The 14,785-nt window shown below is 42.5% G+C and overlaps 5 protein-coding genes across 5 annotated transcripts; 3 read left to right on the forward strand and 2 right to left on the reverse strand.

Moving 5' to 3' along the window:
• Window positions 1–5,661: 5,661 nt before the first annotated feature.
• Window positions 5,662–7,232, reverse strand: EAF02_010099 (uncharacterized protein; the record flags this gene model as incomplete). Its single annotated transcript, XM_038906147.1, has 7 exons — window positions 5,662–6,128; window positions 6,187–6,228; window positions 6,292–6,414; window positions 6,462–6,514; window positions 6,563–6,652; window positions 6,698–6,978; window positions 7,026–7,232. 7 exons carry the CDS (start codon window positions 7,230–7,232, stop codon window positions 5,662–5,664), a joined length of 1,263 nt encoding a protein of 420 aa, XP_038753874.1.
• Window positions 7,233–7,272: 40 nt separating this feature from the next.
• Window positions 7,273–8,984, reverse strand: EAF02_010100 (uncharacterized protein; the record flags this gene model as incomplete). Its single annotated transcript, XM_038906148.1, has 3 exons — window positions 7,273–7,306; window positions 7,529–8,648; window positions 8,837–8,984. The coding sequence occupies 2 exons, from the start codon at window positions 8,982–8,984 to the stop codon at window positions 7,861–7,863; spliced, it is 936 nt and encodes a 311-aa protein (XP_038753875.1). The 3' UTR covers window positions 7,273–7,306; window positions 7,529–7,860.
• A 433-nt stretch (window positions 8,985–9,417) lies between these two features.
• EAF02_010101 (uncharacterized protein) lies at window positions 9,418–10,823 on the forward strand (the record flags this gene model as incomplete). The annotated part of the gene is made up of 3 exons (XM_038906149.1): window positions 9,418–9,584; window positions 9,640–10,448; window positions 10,534–10,823. 3 exons carry the CDS (start codon window positions 9,418–9,420, stop codon window positions 10,821–10,823), a joined length of 1,266 nt encoding a protein of 421 aa, XP_038753876.1.
• A 444-nt stretch (window positions 10,824–11,267) lies between these two features.
• Window positions 11,268–12,867, forward strand: EAF02_010102 (uncharacterized protein; the record flags this gene model as incomplete). Its single annotated transcript, XM_038906150.1, has 3 exons — window positions 11,268–11,394; window positions 11,447–12,649; window positions 12,707–12,867. The coding sequence occupies 3 exons, from the start codon at window positions 11,268–11,270 to the stop codon at window positions 12,865–12,867; spliced, it is 1,491 nt and encodes a 496-aa protein (XP_038753877.1).
• Window positions 12,868–13,633: 766 nt separating this feature from the next.
• On the forward strand, window positions 13,634–14,224 carry EAF02_010103 (uncharacterized protein; the record flags this gene model as incomplete). Its single annotated transcript, XM_038906151.1, has 1 exon — window positions 13,634–14,224. The coding sequence occupies one exon, from the start codon at window positions 13,634–13,636 to the stop codon at window positions 14,222–14,224; it is 591 nt and encodes a 196-aa protein (XP_038753878.1).
• Between the last annotated feature and the right edge of the window lie 561 nt (window positions 14,225–14,785).

Below are 14,785 nucleotides of genomic sequence, written 5' to 3' on the forward strand. Positions count from 1 at the left end.
TATGGCCTAAATGAGTTATAGTTCGGTAAGTGGATTTGAAAATTATCCTGGGGTGTCCTAAATATTACCAAGGTTTGGCTTCACATCTCTGCAAATGTTTTTTTTGTGCTTCGCGTGAGATTTCGCTTGTTGCGGCGGCGGATGTGAATACGAACCCGGCGATAAAATCTGACAGTGCGAGGTGCATCAAGATTGAAGGATGATAATGTACTACTACATATCCGGAAGAAAAATATTTTTAGCTTGAGCATACGATATTATCTGGATAATCCACGGTCTATTTCTCACCTACTGTGAGCTGATATCGAAGACAAGATTTGAATTCTTGTCAAATATCTTACCTCTGATCGCCCTGCATTATCCCGAATATCAACCCATTATCTGAACATACATACATCCCTAGTAATGTCCATGGGTTTGAATTAGGCTTGGTTCTCCCGAGACAAATGTGCGAAAGAACTTGTGGGGCTACGGAAGATGAAGGGGTTAACATTATTCTAAGCCCAAGTTAGATAAGCTTCACGAGATATGTACGTTTTATCCACCCACGACAAGGGTGTAGGGGCTCACCCAGGATCGCAAATGTATGGTGGCATGTTCAAGTACTGTTCAATGCATTTTCAACTTTCGATTGAGTTAAAAGCGGGTTCGAGATCGTAGCTATTCGGTAGCTGTCGAGTAGGTATCTCCGAAAGTGATAGATACCTAGGCATCTAGATACTATTACCGGGAGTGTTACCATGATAGCATGTGCTTCTGTTTGTAGGTGGTGGCTCGTCAAACTTCATCAATCCTTTCAAGATATCTACAGAGGGCTAAGAAGACTAGGAGGGTTTTCGGATTTCTTCAAGCTCGCATAAATGTTTGCACTAGCTCCGTCAAATAAACGCTTGTAGATAATGTATGTATTGCAACCATCTGTAGAAAGCCTTAAACGTTAAAGAAAATTCTAAAATGAAACACATTAAGATTATAGGCTTTCGATGCTTGTCGTGAGGCCTGTCATAAGTTTGAATAGACGCTCAAATCAAGAACCGTTCAATAACTAAGACACCTTCAGCTATCATTGATACCGCGAATTAAGCCTCCGACGACATTTATCGCCTCCGGAAATTTACTCTGCCCTAAAGCCTAATGAATGGAACGCTGTTGTAGAAGAGAAACACTACTTTCACCACGCTCGAGTAGCCTTGCCGACCAGCCTTATCCCACGATGCAACAAAGCAGAAAGTTCCCCGTCCCGTGAATTGGACGTTGTAATCCACAAAAAACTACACATACTGCCAATCCAACATTGCACTGCTCCTACTCCTTCAAATGCAAATGCAATGCTTCATTGTGATGCCGTGGAAGCATTCTGGAACCTGGAGAAAACGTGTGTCTGTCTTCTACAATTGGATTCACCAAGTACAGGAGATCATCACGCGTATATTTAGGCTGTTCGATACTAACTTTTTCTTTGGCTACTTAATAATTCAAAAAATATGCAATTTTATCGTTTATGCCCTGCTTGATTCCTTTATCGGGCGCTCCGTCATCCCTTCAATCATCTCATCAAGGGTGGCACGGAGGGATTGCTACCCCAGACCTTAAACAAGAGTACAGGAACTTTCAGGTTCTCGTCCAAGGATGGCATCCAATTGATCCGAAGAAATATATCGAAATGTCTCAGCTAAGTAATTCATAACGAAATCAATCAAGAAACCCTAAATGCCGAAAAAAACAAAATGCTTGGTCGAGAAACTCCGGGACAGAAGGACCGATATTATGTTTTTGGATGTGATATGGTTTTACCTGCAGGTTTAATGCAATTCTCGACGGTTTGACATGCAAGAAGAACGAGGATTCGAGTCAAAGGTTGTGACAACGAGGTAGCCAATATGTCAGTTACGAGGAGCGCGTGGAGGTACAACAGATCGAATTACAGTACCGTGGCAGGCCTGGCCTGGTATTGACCTACACCCAAGCGCGAACTTCTGAGTCGGGAGGCATTTTTGAGATCAAGCAAACTAAAACTTGATTCATTCAAGGGTTCTGATGAGCGGCAAGTACATGTTCCCAAGGTTCTTTCGTGAAAAGGGTACTGTACATCGATACCTAGGTACTATGAATGTTAATTCAAGCCACACAATTGAAGATATTCTGCACACGATTCTTCTTTTGGACGACTTCTATGAACCGCCATATGCCGACCACTAATTCGTTTGCTGATTTTTCATTCTGGACTCCATTGATATTAAACGCTGAAATAAAAAGTCTTGTGATTTGTCCACCACAGTCCAGAAATGCGGATGACTGCATCTAGCAAGCATGTCTATCACATTTTCTTCACAAGAGATACCCACCCACACACATGGAATTTAACCCATATTGCTTTTTGACGACTAGATGAAGGGGCAGCCAGCCGGCGCCCAACATATCCGTTCGGTACGGGCTCAACCGAATTATCCAAACAATTGGAAAGTTTATAATTGCGCAAAAAAAACAAAAAAAAAAAATGATAGGGACAAACAAAAATGAATGATAGCAGCGGCGGAAGCAAAATATCCGTTTCCTATTCGGCATGTTTCAATTCAATATAGGTTTCTGGGGGTTCTCATTCCCCTCACCCCCTTCCAACAACACCTTATTTCCTTTCCAAATTTCCAGATTCCAACCTCAGTTTCCAGGCGGCAGTCAAAACAGCATATCTTATCTAATTCCTCCAAGAAAGCCATCTTCGTATCGATCAGATGCAGACTTCTCACGTGTTTACGCCGACATCGTTTTTCATCCCATCGTCCAGCTATATCCACGCGCGCCTTTGAACGCAGACCCCTTTTCGAAGTCGTAAAGGAAGAATCCTTCAAGCGTGTTTCAAGGTTTTCATCTTGATGTCAATATGCATGCAGTGAACATTTGATTTTTGCAAAGTTGCAACCATCAATAGCGAAGAATCAGAGAATGCTGCAGCCTAAATTTTTCTTGACGTCTTCAACGGGTCCAGTTATCTTTGCTCCCGACCAAGTTCAGGCCGTTTCAAGGTTTCTTTGTAAAGCGCAACTGGAGCTTAGATACAGATGCTAGGTACTTTTAATCAACCAATCTTCACCCCAACACAGCTCTCCGCATATCTTAATGTATACATCTGTCAACTACATACGAAGTTCTCGTTTCCGTGTAACAACCAGAACTTATCAGCCAGCTCATCATCTTTTCCGGCCCATCCCCATATCTCCCTTCCCCCGCATTTCGCCCCCAACGGTTTCCTGCCAGCTGTACGGCTGCAATGCAGATAACAATACCATGTTCGCTTCGCCGAGCTACAATCGGACTGGACTATTGAATTTGATTCTCGAAATACAATACTACAACACAGCCTCAATTGTGACCTTGTATATATCACGACTTTTTTGAGCCACTCTTCAGCTGAATACTGACGCACAGTGAGGTGAAGTAACATAAAGACAGTTTATATTTGGAATTTTGTACATGTATTGTGTGATATATGTAGACGGATGAATGCAGACGACGTTGAAATCGAATACTCCAGAGGCTCTCAGTACAACCAAAAAACTTGATGTAGTAAGTAGGAATAGAGTAGAGAAGATTATTAGTAATGGGTATGTTTTGAAGATAAAATTGGGTGGAGCTAGAGGCCCCGGAAAGAAACCATAGTCGCAACATTAAAATGAAAGTTGGCTAGAATCAAAATCCTGTTTGATCGAATTATGGTCTGATGTTGTGCATGGCAAATCGGAACACCGTCATAGTAGAGAGAATTATGATCAACAAATGCCCTCTCCCGGTGAATGTGGGTCTCCAAGGCAAGTGACAAATCTTACTTGACCCCAATCTTGCCGATCGTAGCATGGGGCCAAATTCATTTCATGCTCTCGCCGGAAACGTGGAACCTGAAGGACTGTCTTTCTCACCTTGGTAACAGTGACTTCTGAACAAGTTTCTATGCCGCCTTGATCGATGGATTACCGGGGTCTCAATGGCTGAGAAAAGAGGGTCTTTATGTTGACAAGAAACGGGTCCAAAGGCGAGCGAGTGCAGGAATAATACAAAGATCAGCAGCAATTTATCTCCTTCAAGACTTGGGGGCTCAGTGGATCAAGATTAACTACGAGATTATTGCATCAAGAACGAGAGCTGCTTGATGCGGCTGTATTCGTTGGAAATCGACAAGGCAGAGAACTTCTTGCCCGGCCATTCATTCTTCATGATGCCCCCCCCACAACGATATGTGAACGGTTCGTCCCGCTCTGAAGCAAGCTTCCATGTGACGCCTTGGAGGATACGATTCTAAAATCAAGGAGTAAGAACCATGGCTGTGTTCCAGATTCTCATCGGGAGAATGCAGTGGCGGTTTCATTATGACCCAGGGCGTGGAAGGATAAATTAGCATCTTCAATGCAAGAAGTAACAGAGACGGTCATACTCCCACTCTCAATTCTCTCCATACCTGTTGAGCAGATGATGGCCGAATGAAATTTTATCAAAAAAACATACGCTGACTGGTTCATTTGAAAGTTCTACTTCAAAATGGTCGACTATCAAGGAAAAAACACGCGAAGCTGTCATCGTATTATTACAAAACCTTACAATGAAGCCGATCCAGAGAGCAAAATAAAGACGCATACATGTTTAGAAGACATTAAATATCCACGAACATTCTTCTAACCATGAATCACTGGAGCAAAAGTGGGAAACATTCTGCTCCACTCGGGGCCAGCGGGCATTCTCGCTAGGGAAGCTGGTAATCTGCATGCCAAAATCTGGTGTGATCCGACAGAGACCATCACTGACTATATACCATCGAACGCCTAGCATTCAAACGTTACAAACCTTCAAATAAAAACCGCCAGCATTATTGCAAAAAACATCCAGAACCTCTTCAACAAAAAATGTAAACGTTGCGATACGACTGAAGACACACTTGACGGATTGAAAGTTCAGATGAAAAGCTACTAAGGTTTGAAGACGTATGATCAAAGAATTCTTATCTAGTGAAGTAGTGCTACTGTGACAGACAAAATTGATGAGAAATACAACTTCAGACGACAAGAGTCAATGGAACTTTTGCAGATGTGCAAGACAAAGCTTCCCAGGAACCGATCCGGCAACAATAAGTTTATGTGCTATGCAAACCCAAGATTGTTATCGAAATTTTGGACGGGAGCCATTAGGCATTATGAAGACGTACATCTAACAACTTTTGCGGCAATGATTCAATAGAAGCGCACGTTTAGGCGAAAAAAATTGGGATTTCGTCTAGAAATTCAACAAAGCCCACCGTTTGAGCCGAAGACAGAGATGGCAAGAATATCGGACGAGTGACAGAAAATTCGACAGTCCAAAAAACATCTAAGTATTTTGGGCCCATGCGTCGTTTATGTACAGCAGGCAATAGCATGAGCAAGGTTTTAACAGATAATACCAAACGCTAGACATTATAGCCATGACAAAAAAGATTTTAGCACGAAATTTAGAACATCAGAACTCCGTTAAAAATGTGAAATGTCCACGCCATACCACTTTTTGCTCCCGAAATTTGGCCAGACGTCAGATAAGCTTCAAAGACCGACAGTACCATCAAAGAGCAGGGGAAAAAGCAGTAAATTTTAACGCAGAGATAGGAAGTAGCATGATCGAGGGGCCACAAAGTTATATAAATCAGTAGAAACCCCTACTCCTAAACTTCAACTGGGAAGCCCCCACATCAAAAACCACCACTACATTCTTCAAAAACGCATCTCCAAGCGTATAAAAGCCAAAAGGATCTCCATCACTCACGCCCGCCACGCAGTTACCCGTACCCGTATTATCATCCTGTACCATATCCCTTGGATCGACAGGAAACGACACGCCGCTAATAACGACAGCAAAATACGGCACTTTAGCATTACATGGCACAGAGTAAGCGAATAGATCTGCATTGTAAACGGCAGGCGGCTTGTATAGTGCTGCGAGAGCGGAAGAGATGGAGTTGGGGAGGAAAATAAGGGTAGTGCCTGAGTCGATAAAGAGTTGGACTTGAGAACTGCTGCTGGGCATGGAAAGTAGGGACCAGTGTTTGGGATTCCATTTTTGACGTTGACTACCAGGGTAAATGAAATTGTCTGGTGTGAGTGTGTAGACTTCTAAGAAGAGGTTAGTACAGTGTCAACAGATGATTGATGCTTATGGGGGCGGACGAACGATGCTGTGGCCATGGAAGAGCTCCTTGTATGTAACCTTCTCCTATGGCGACAATTTGAATTGGCGCCACAGCCTAAGCTCCATAGGAGGCAATGGGAGGCAAGCCGCCTAAGGCTAAATATCCATTGCCGTGGCCAATGCGATTTGAGGGTCTGCTCAAGGCGAGACTGAAAATTGGGGGTATGAGGTGCTTTTTGTGCATGGTCGTGAAGATAGGGTCATATGGAACTGCATGTCATTAGTCCCGCGGAAACAAGTACAGTAGTTTCACTTACGCTGAGTTTCCGCATTGTCATTTTCAAAAGTGGTGCCATTGAACGCCGCGGTGCTAGAATAAAATCAGGAAAGCTCAAATCTAAGGGAAGAAGCGACTAACATAGATGGATATGCAAGACCCAACAAGCCACTCGTGGTTCCATCACCAAGCCATGCAGCTGTATCAACAGTCGCAATCTGAGTATTGACACTGCTGAGTGAGCGGTTGAATTATGAAGAGGATCAGAAAACTCACGAAATCCCACCCAAAGTTACATCCACGAAACCAAATGTTCCTTTTAGATTCTCCCCACTTGCATATGTAGTATTGAAATGTTGGTTCGGGATTGGCTTGAAGCCTGAGTCGGGGGCATACCCTGGACCAAACAAGCATGCACTTTGTGAAGTTGGTGCTCCGGTACCATGATCTAAACATGTAAAGTTGGGTTTGACGATCCATGTATCGCTACTGCCTGTGTCTATAACGACAGGACATTTCTGTCCTTCCACTTCTAATTCGGTGTACCAATCGTGTCCCTATTGGCGTCAGACATGAAGTATCTTTGGGCATGGAATCTCTTCACCTTCTGAAGCGGATTGGCCGGGGCAATGCCTGGAAGGTCACCCTTCCGACGATTGATACCGGCAGTCAATGCGAAGAAAGTATTGACATTTTTAGGGGTTGAAGGGCCTTGAAACGCAGCTGGCCTGTAGCCTTGTCCTACGGCATTTGGCCGAGAGGTGACAGACCCCAGAAATTGAATGAGTACGAAAAAGAATTGAGTATACATTTAAACTTGTGATACTTTGGAAGTTGAATTGAATAATTGAAGAGAGAAGAAAAATTTATTGTAATAAGAAGCACCTCGATGAATGAACAATTAGCAAGAACCTTTTTGAACACTAGATGGACTAAGATATGAGAAACCAAATTCATTATCAAACAATTGTGTAAAATGCTTCTGTCTTTCCAAAGCAAATAAGATTCAAGGGGTCATTGAAAGAATGTTCATGGCAGTTTCAAAGTGAAATGCCATACGAGCTTGCCAAGTCTGAACTGACAAAAAAACAACTAGATCTTGCATACAAACATGTTCCCTTTCAAATGATGGCAACCACTTGAAGCCAGTCTCATAATTCTTCATTACCCGGGCTGAGAATTGACGTAAAATATGCGCGGTTGAATTAGGCGTGGAGCTGCTGTCTTAGAATGCTCTGGCTAGTTTTCTGGAAGCTTTGAAAAGGTTGAATTGGGGAACTCGGCTAATGCAAAAGGGGCGCTCAATAGAACATTATTCCAGAGATCTTCTAGATTGCTTCTGGAATGTCTCGGTATTAGACCGCCAACACTATCTTGTGACCTGTCAAACATTGCCTTCCACGCATGATGACCATGATATTAATGGTACCCCAGTATATTTATAATTCAAAATGTTGATTGGAGAGCAAGACGACAGCTCTAACCATTCCAGTGCCTTTGACTACTATTTTGTGATTGTCAAGGAACATACATTCTGCACTTTCGTTTTCAAACTCGCGTTGATCTGGCCAGTCCCTCCATATTTCAATCCTATCTGAAAAGCCAATTGCCATTTGGGCCACTCTCTTTGCCTGTGCCTCGTCGCCTATTTCCATTACAAGAATTTTTGACTTTAAAAGGGAATGAAATCGCAACAATCGATGATAAAAGATATCCTCCACTTCGAAGAGAGAGCTATTTCCAGAATCACCATTGAAGTGTATGGTTTCCCGCCTCGATGCATCAGGAACCAGTGCAAGTTTTGGTTCCCAATTTCTAACTGATCGTGTCGTTTCTTTGTCAAATCCATCTTCTGATATATATGGAGGATTGGACACAATTACATCGCAGACGCCTTGAAATATATCCAGGATCCTTTCCTCGTCTTCGAGAACATCAGCAAATTCAAAACGAACACTTTGTTGTGCAGATCTGTTCAGAGCATTAAAACGAACATTTTGAATTGATAAATCAAGCGCTTTTTTGGAGATGTCTAGACCGACGATCTCGAGTCTAGGATATACTTTATTCAAAAGTGAGTATAAAAGAAGAGAAATGCAACCAGTTCCGGAACAAAAATCAATGATCTTCAGTGGGTTCTGCTGGTTTTCTGATGTTTCGTGGAATGAACGCTTTGCTTTGATAAGAAGTTCTGCTAGGTATGTTGTGTATGCCTCTGTTTTCTGGCCTTTGATTGTTAGATACGAGTCTGAGAGAAGGTGTTTTGTCAGTATTACCTAGGTATAAGTACTCCAGGCTGGCATTTAATTTCCAATTCCCCAAAAGGCTGAGTGCCAAGTATATATTGCAGTGGTTCCCCTATAGCACGTCTTTGGCAGAGTTTTAGCAAAGTCCTCCGTTTGTGATTGGGTACACGATGGCTCATCGTTTTATCAACATATTCTCGTAGCCATCGTAATTCATTAATTGCAGATGAAAGACTGCGTGTTTCTCGGAGGACTAATGGTAATAAAGGCGAAATATTGTAAGCTCTGCGCAGGAGAGCATGAGAAAGCCGAGGCATGAGGCCATGAAGTGAGAAGTTTAAGTGAACAGGAATATGAAGTACGAAGAACGACACGATCATTCATAAAATTTACATATTTTGCCTGACTGATACTCGCAACGCCGTGATATCATGAGTTGTTGAGACTTTCAAAGAGACCTCGGGAGCAGAGCCACATTCAAGCCACAAAATCTGTGCGAAGTCACGTGAATGATATTTGTCATTCGCCATTCGTAGAACTCCAGCTATTTTAGAACTAACAACATCTGAGATTCTGAGTCCGGAATAAGATGCCGACAATGAGATCATAGATGTTAAGTAACAACTGTGTAATGAGCTGCGACATTCAAGTTAAGTATCATATTTCCTTCTTGATCAAGAGTATCTTGATCCAATTTCACGTTACTTTTCATTGCTGTCTACAATTGCTTCTCATATCTTGTCTATCATCATGTCTGATCCCCAAAATCCCAATATCAAGAGTAGAAACACTCCACAATGGGCACTTTATCAACGAGAAATGTTTTGGAAGGACAACACTGGAGAAGTCCCTCCATTTAGCACAGACCCAGGAGATCTCGAAGATTTGGCAAAAGAATCATTAACAAAAGGCGGATGGTGAAATGAGCTTGAGCATATCTACACATCATCTCGATACTGATATTGTTTATAGGTATCACGCATCCTGTAACGCAGGTCAATCTTACACTCACCTCGCGAACCGACAGGCATTCTACCGCCACCGAATTATCCCTCGAATGCTCGTCGATACAAGCAATCGTGATACGAAGACGGAAATCTTTGGCCACAAGGTCAGCGCGCCAATCGGATTCGCACCTATCGGCATCAACAAGATTTACAATCCATTAGCTGAATTACCTGTAGCTAAGGTTGCAAAAGAATTAAATCTGCCATATTGTTTATCAACAGCAGGATCGACCTCGATTGAAGATGTGGGAGCTGCGAACGGTGCCGGACCAAGATTTTTTCAATTATATATGCCGCATGATGATGAGTTGACCTTGAGCTTGTTACAAAGAGCACATGATAGTGGCTTTACAGTCTGTATCTTGACGTTAGATACATGGCAATTGGCTTGGAGACACCGTGACGCTGCGAACTCGAATTATGCTTTCTATCATGGCGTAGGGGCCGATTTGGGACTGTCTGATCCTGTTTTCCAAAAAAGATTGAAAGAAGCCGGTATCGATCCAAAAAAGCAACCAAATGAGGCCGGCGCGATGTGGATTGATAATGTCTGGCATGGACGCGCTTGGTCCTGGGAGAAAATGCCTTGGCTCATGGAGCAATGGAAAAGAATCAGTTCTGGCAAACCTTTTTGTTTGAAGGGTATCCAGCATGTTGCAGATGCAAGAAAGGCTGTTCAGCTTGGCGTTGATGGCATCGTTGTGTCCAATCATGCTGGGAGGCAGGTCGATGGAGCTTGTGCAAGCCTAGATGCATTGGAAAAGATTGTTAATGGTGAGTGGTTGATCCCCGGTGCTTTTCAAACTGCATCTTTTATATTCTGCGGTAAATTATAAATGATGCTGATGCTTCGTTTCAGCTGTAGGTGACAAGACTTATATTATGTTCGACTCCGGAGTTCGTGGGGCAGCTGATGTATTCAAAGCGTTAGCTCTTGGGGCAAAATTTGTCTTCGTCGGAAGATTATGGGTTTGGGGATTAAGTATCAAGGGTGAGCTGGGGGTTCGACATGTCATGAAGTCTCTCTTAGCCGACTTCGATATCTTAATGAATGTTTCCGGATATCAGAGTGTGGACCAGATCGATAGGGATAGCATCGAGAGTCTCCCGAATTCAGCATGTATGATTGCAGAGAAGTCGAAATTATGAAGACCTCTATACGAAGGTATCGATATAATATTTTGTAGAAAATACAATATGAAAAAATTAAAGCAGAGTCGACATGTTTGTTTTTCCCTCTTAATTTATCTATGTAATCGCACCATTAATCGCATAAGTGATATTCAAATGATGATTCAAGAAGTAAAATGCTGTGGTTCCATCTATGACATATCAAGTATCGATTGGACAATGACATCCATCGTATTGGCCAATCAAGCATTGACTGTTGTCCGAGCTCGGCCTCAATTAACACGAGCTTGCATCACTGCAGGAGCGGCAGCAATTCCGACTCGCATTAAATTCAACGACCTGGATATGTATATTTCGTTTCAATGATTGTTATTTCTTAAGTGGTTCTTGTTTTCACATCCTTTTGTTGTGCTTTTGACGAAGGCCATCAAGAGAAAATAAGTCTCATCTATAAATCTCAAAATGCCGCGTAGAATATCAGTGAAGGAGATTTCGCAGCACAGCATTCCTTCAGATTTATGGGTTGTGGTAAATGATACAGTTTATGATTTGACAGATTTTGCCCCCGAACACCCTGGAGGTGCAAGCAGTAAGCAAGTTCTTTGTCCAGCTCATTTTCTCCCGCTGATCTTCTCACCCAGTAATTCTGCAATATGCTGGCCGTGATGCTTCAAAAGCCTACTCTGAAATCCATGCACCCTCCCTGATATCATCCTCACTTCCAGCCTCGAAAGTCTTGGGAACAGTTGATTCCTGTACTATAACGGAAGAATGGATCAAACCTCCGCCTGAAGTTTCAAAGACTCTAGCCCCTGGCTCTAAGCCTTCTCTTGATAATTTGATAAACACGCACGATTTTGTATCTGCTGCGGAGACATTTCTTACCCCCAAAACATGGGCATTTTATTCTTCCGCTGCTACGGATCTTATAACCAAAAGCCGAAATTCTTCCACATATGCAGATATTAGTCTTCGTCCTAGAATACTGAGAAATGTCAAAAATGTTAGCACGAGGACTACAATGCTTGGTAACCAGATAGAAGTGCCAGTATTTTGTTCCCCAGCAGCAATGGCAAAACTGGTACATCCACAAGGTGAGCGGGAGCTAGCTCGTGGGCTGAAATCTGCGGGATCGGCAATGGCCGTCAGTACAAACGCTAGTTTTCCAATTGCGGAGATATTTGAGGCCGCGTCTGAAGACCATTCGCAGAGTTCCGATGGGAGGAAAGAGCTTCCAATATTTTTCCAGCTTTACGTTGATAAGGAAAGGCATAAATCTGAAAAGCTTCTACAAGATGTGGAAAAGCTCGGTGTCAAGGCAATATTTGTGACTGTTGATGCACCAGTCCCTGGAAAGCGAGAAGCGGATGAAAGAGTAAAGGCAGATGAGAGTTTGTCTACACCAATGAGTGGTGCAAAAGCCAAGAACGATAAAAAAGGCGGTGCGTTGGGAAGGATAATGGGTGCTTACATTGATGCTACACTTTCATGGTCAGATATCGCCTGGCTACGAAAATGTACCAAGCTTCCTATTCTTCTGAAAGGTGTACAAACTTCGCTCGATGCAAAGATGGCACTGGATTATAGAATAGATGGGATTTTGATAAGTAATCATGGTGGTAGAAGTCTGGACACAAGCCCAGCTTCGATACTGGTTTTGTTAGAATTGCAGAAGAATGCGCCCGAAGTCTTCGACGGAATGGAAGTTTTCATTGATGGTGGGATTATGAGAGGAACTGATATATTTAAAGCATTGTGCCTAGGAGCCAAAGCTGTAGGAATTGGCCGGGGCTTTTTGTTTGCTCTTGGTTGGGGCCACGAGGGCGTAGAGAAATATATCGAGAGTGAGTTTTGACCTCAAAGGCAGTTACATTCTTGATCGACATGCTAACAACACACAGTCTTGAAAGACGAGCTGGAGACAACAATGAGGATGATGGGTGTTACGGACTTGTCACAAGTTCACCCTGGCATGTTGAACACGAGAGCTATAGATCATCTAATTTCAGACGGAGAGGAGGATCATCCATATGCAAAATGGAGACCGAAAGCAAGAATATAAGTTTAGTGGTTGACAGACATGCTCAGGCATCAGCTCAAACATACGAATACCTACAGAAGCAATACTTCCAGTTTTTATCACTTCTACATGTCTCGAAGCATACGGCTGTTATGATCTTGAGGCTCTAGATAAAAATTCTTCGATACCTCTATCTTCGGAAATTGAGCAATAATATCATATGGATGCAATGAGATCATCACAAAATTCTCAGACTATAGCTGGAATAATAGACCTGTTTGCCATTTTGCACAGCTGTAGTCTCTGAAGGTAGGATACGATACCATGCAAGAGCACTCCAGAGCCACATTCCTATGAACCTATCATTTTGTTTACAGGTGATAGCTGATATTTTCCCAACATAATATTTAGATCAATCCAAGACAGTTTGTGAATGTTCATTCGATGATGGGGTTTCAAAGTACAGAGCAGTGGATGCAAATATTTAGCGGAAAGGTCACTGTAGAGTCGCTGTGATTCCTCAAAGACTTAAGCGATTAAGTCTATGGGTAATGAATAATAATGTTCGAAAAGTCAGTTTTATGCTCTGAATCTATGTACTCTCCCATAGCATCATGAATTCATATGTGAATGGATACACATTGTTCTAAATGCTTCATGTATCTATGTATAAAGTATCCCTAACTTTCCATTACCACCTCCTCATTCTTTAACATCAACTACCTCATCCATTTATTTAATCATCGAACAGGAAATCAAATCTAAACAACAAATCTGCCTATCTCCCTAAGAATTATTAATGACCATTATGTCTACATACCCTAGACTCAGGCCTGATCTCCAACAAACAGAAGCGTCTTCTTCCCAAGAAACCCCAAACTATCTCTATCTCTGCGTCTTGGAAAGAGAGAACGCCCACCCCTTCGAATTTGACTTCACTTTAGCTACCGGTAATGCTCTTGACATCGGATCTCTCACCAGACATGATTTGGTGGATATATATCGTTGCATCGCAACAGAAGAATGTGTAAAAATAGGCCTAAGTTACCACCAAAGTCGTCTCCGCCACTCAAGCCAGAAAGTCCTCACCATGATCCAAATCGCCAAAGTCAAAAACCAAGATATGTTATGCGAGATTCTTCGCCTGTGTCAACCCGCAGTCGATATACTTCATGTGACCAACTGGTATTTACGGGTTTTAAACACACTTGTTAGGGAGAATAAAACTTTGAGGATTCTTGATATTTCCTGGGACTTTAGTCTCGCTTGGTTAGATGATGCGGCGCAGAGGTTTACACGCGCTAGTATTTTGGAAGGAAAGATCGTGGAGGGGTTCGGAAATGAGCTTGCAGATGGTGTGCAAATTCCGGTGTTTGATATGGCGAGTTGCTGGAAATGAATGGGATTGGATGGGTGCTTGAGAGTGTGATGTTACCGATGGTTTTGGTGGGAGATCTCAGTTAGAGGACGGGATTCATAGAAAAGTATCTAGAAATCGATGATATTTGCGGTGTGATCTGCAATAAGCCCTATTCGTTCCATTTGTGTTTGAGTCGTATTATATGTGTTTGTTAGTGCTTTAGTTGAGCCCGTCTTCCCAGGTGCCCCCCTCCCGCTTCGCCCCTGAGATGATAAAATTTTGGCAGTCTCAATAAAGGATCATAAACTCCTCTTCCGTTGTTTAATTTTCAGTCAGGGTGAGATAAATTGATTCGATTAGACAAGGACAATCAAGACGTGTCTTAAACTTGACAAAGTAGTAGACTGAAAAGATTATCTCATTTCTGAATTGGGAAAGAATGAGGGAGGTATCTGGTACCCTGGATGGAAACTCATTTCGAATGTGTCTGATAAGAGGCAATTGTCGTTTGACATGGTTGATTGTTACCTATGTTTTTCAGTTGAGATTCCATTTGAACTCTGATACTCTGAGTGAATGTAACGATCTATGTTCTTCTAA

The sequence above is a fragment of the Botrytis sinoallii genome, assembly GCF_014898435.1.
Source record: "Botrytis sinoallii strain Bc 23 chromosome Unknown BSIN_024, whole genome shotgun sequence".
NCBI lineage: Eukaryota > Fungi > Ascomycota > Leotiomycetes > Helotiales > Sclerotiniaceae > Botrytis > Botrytis sinoallii.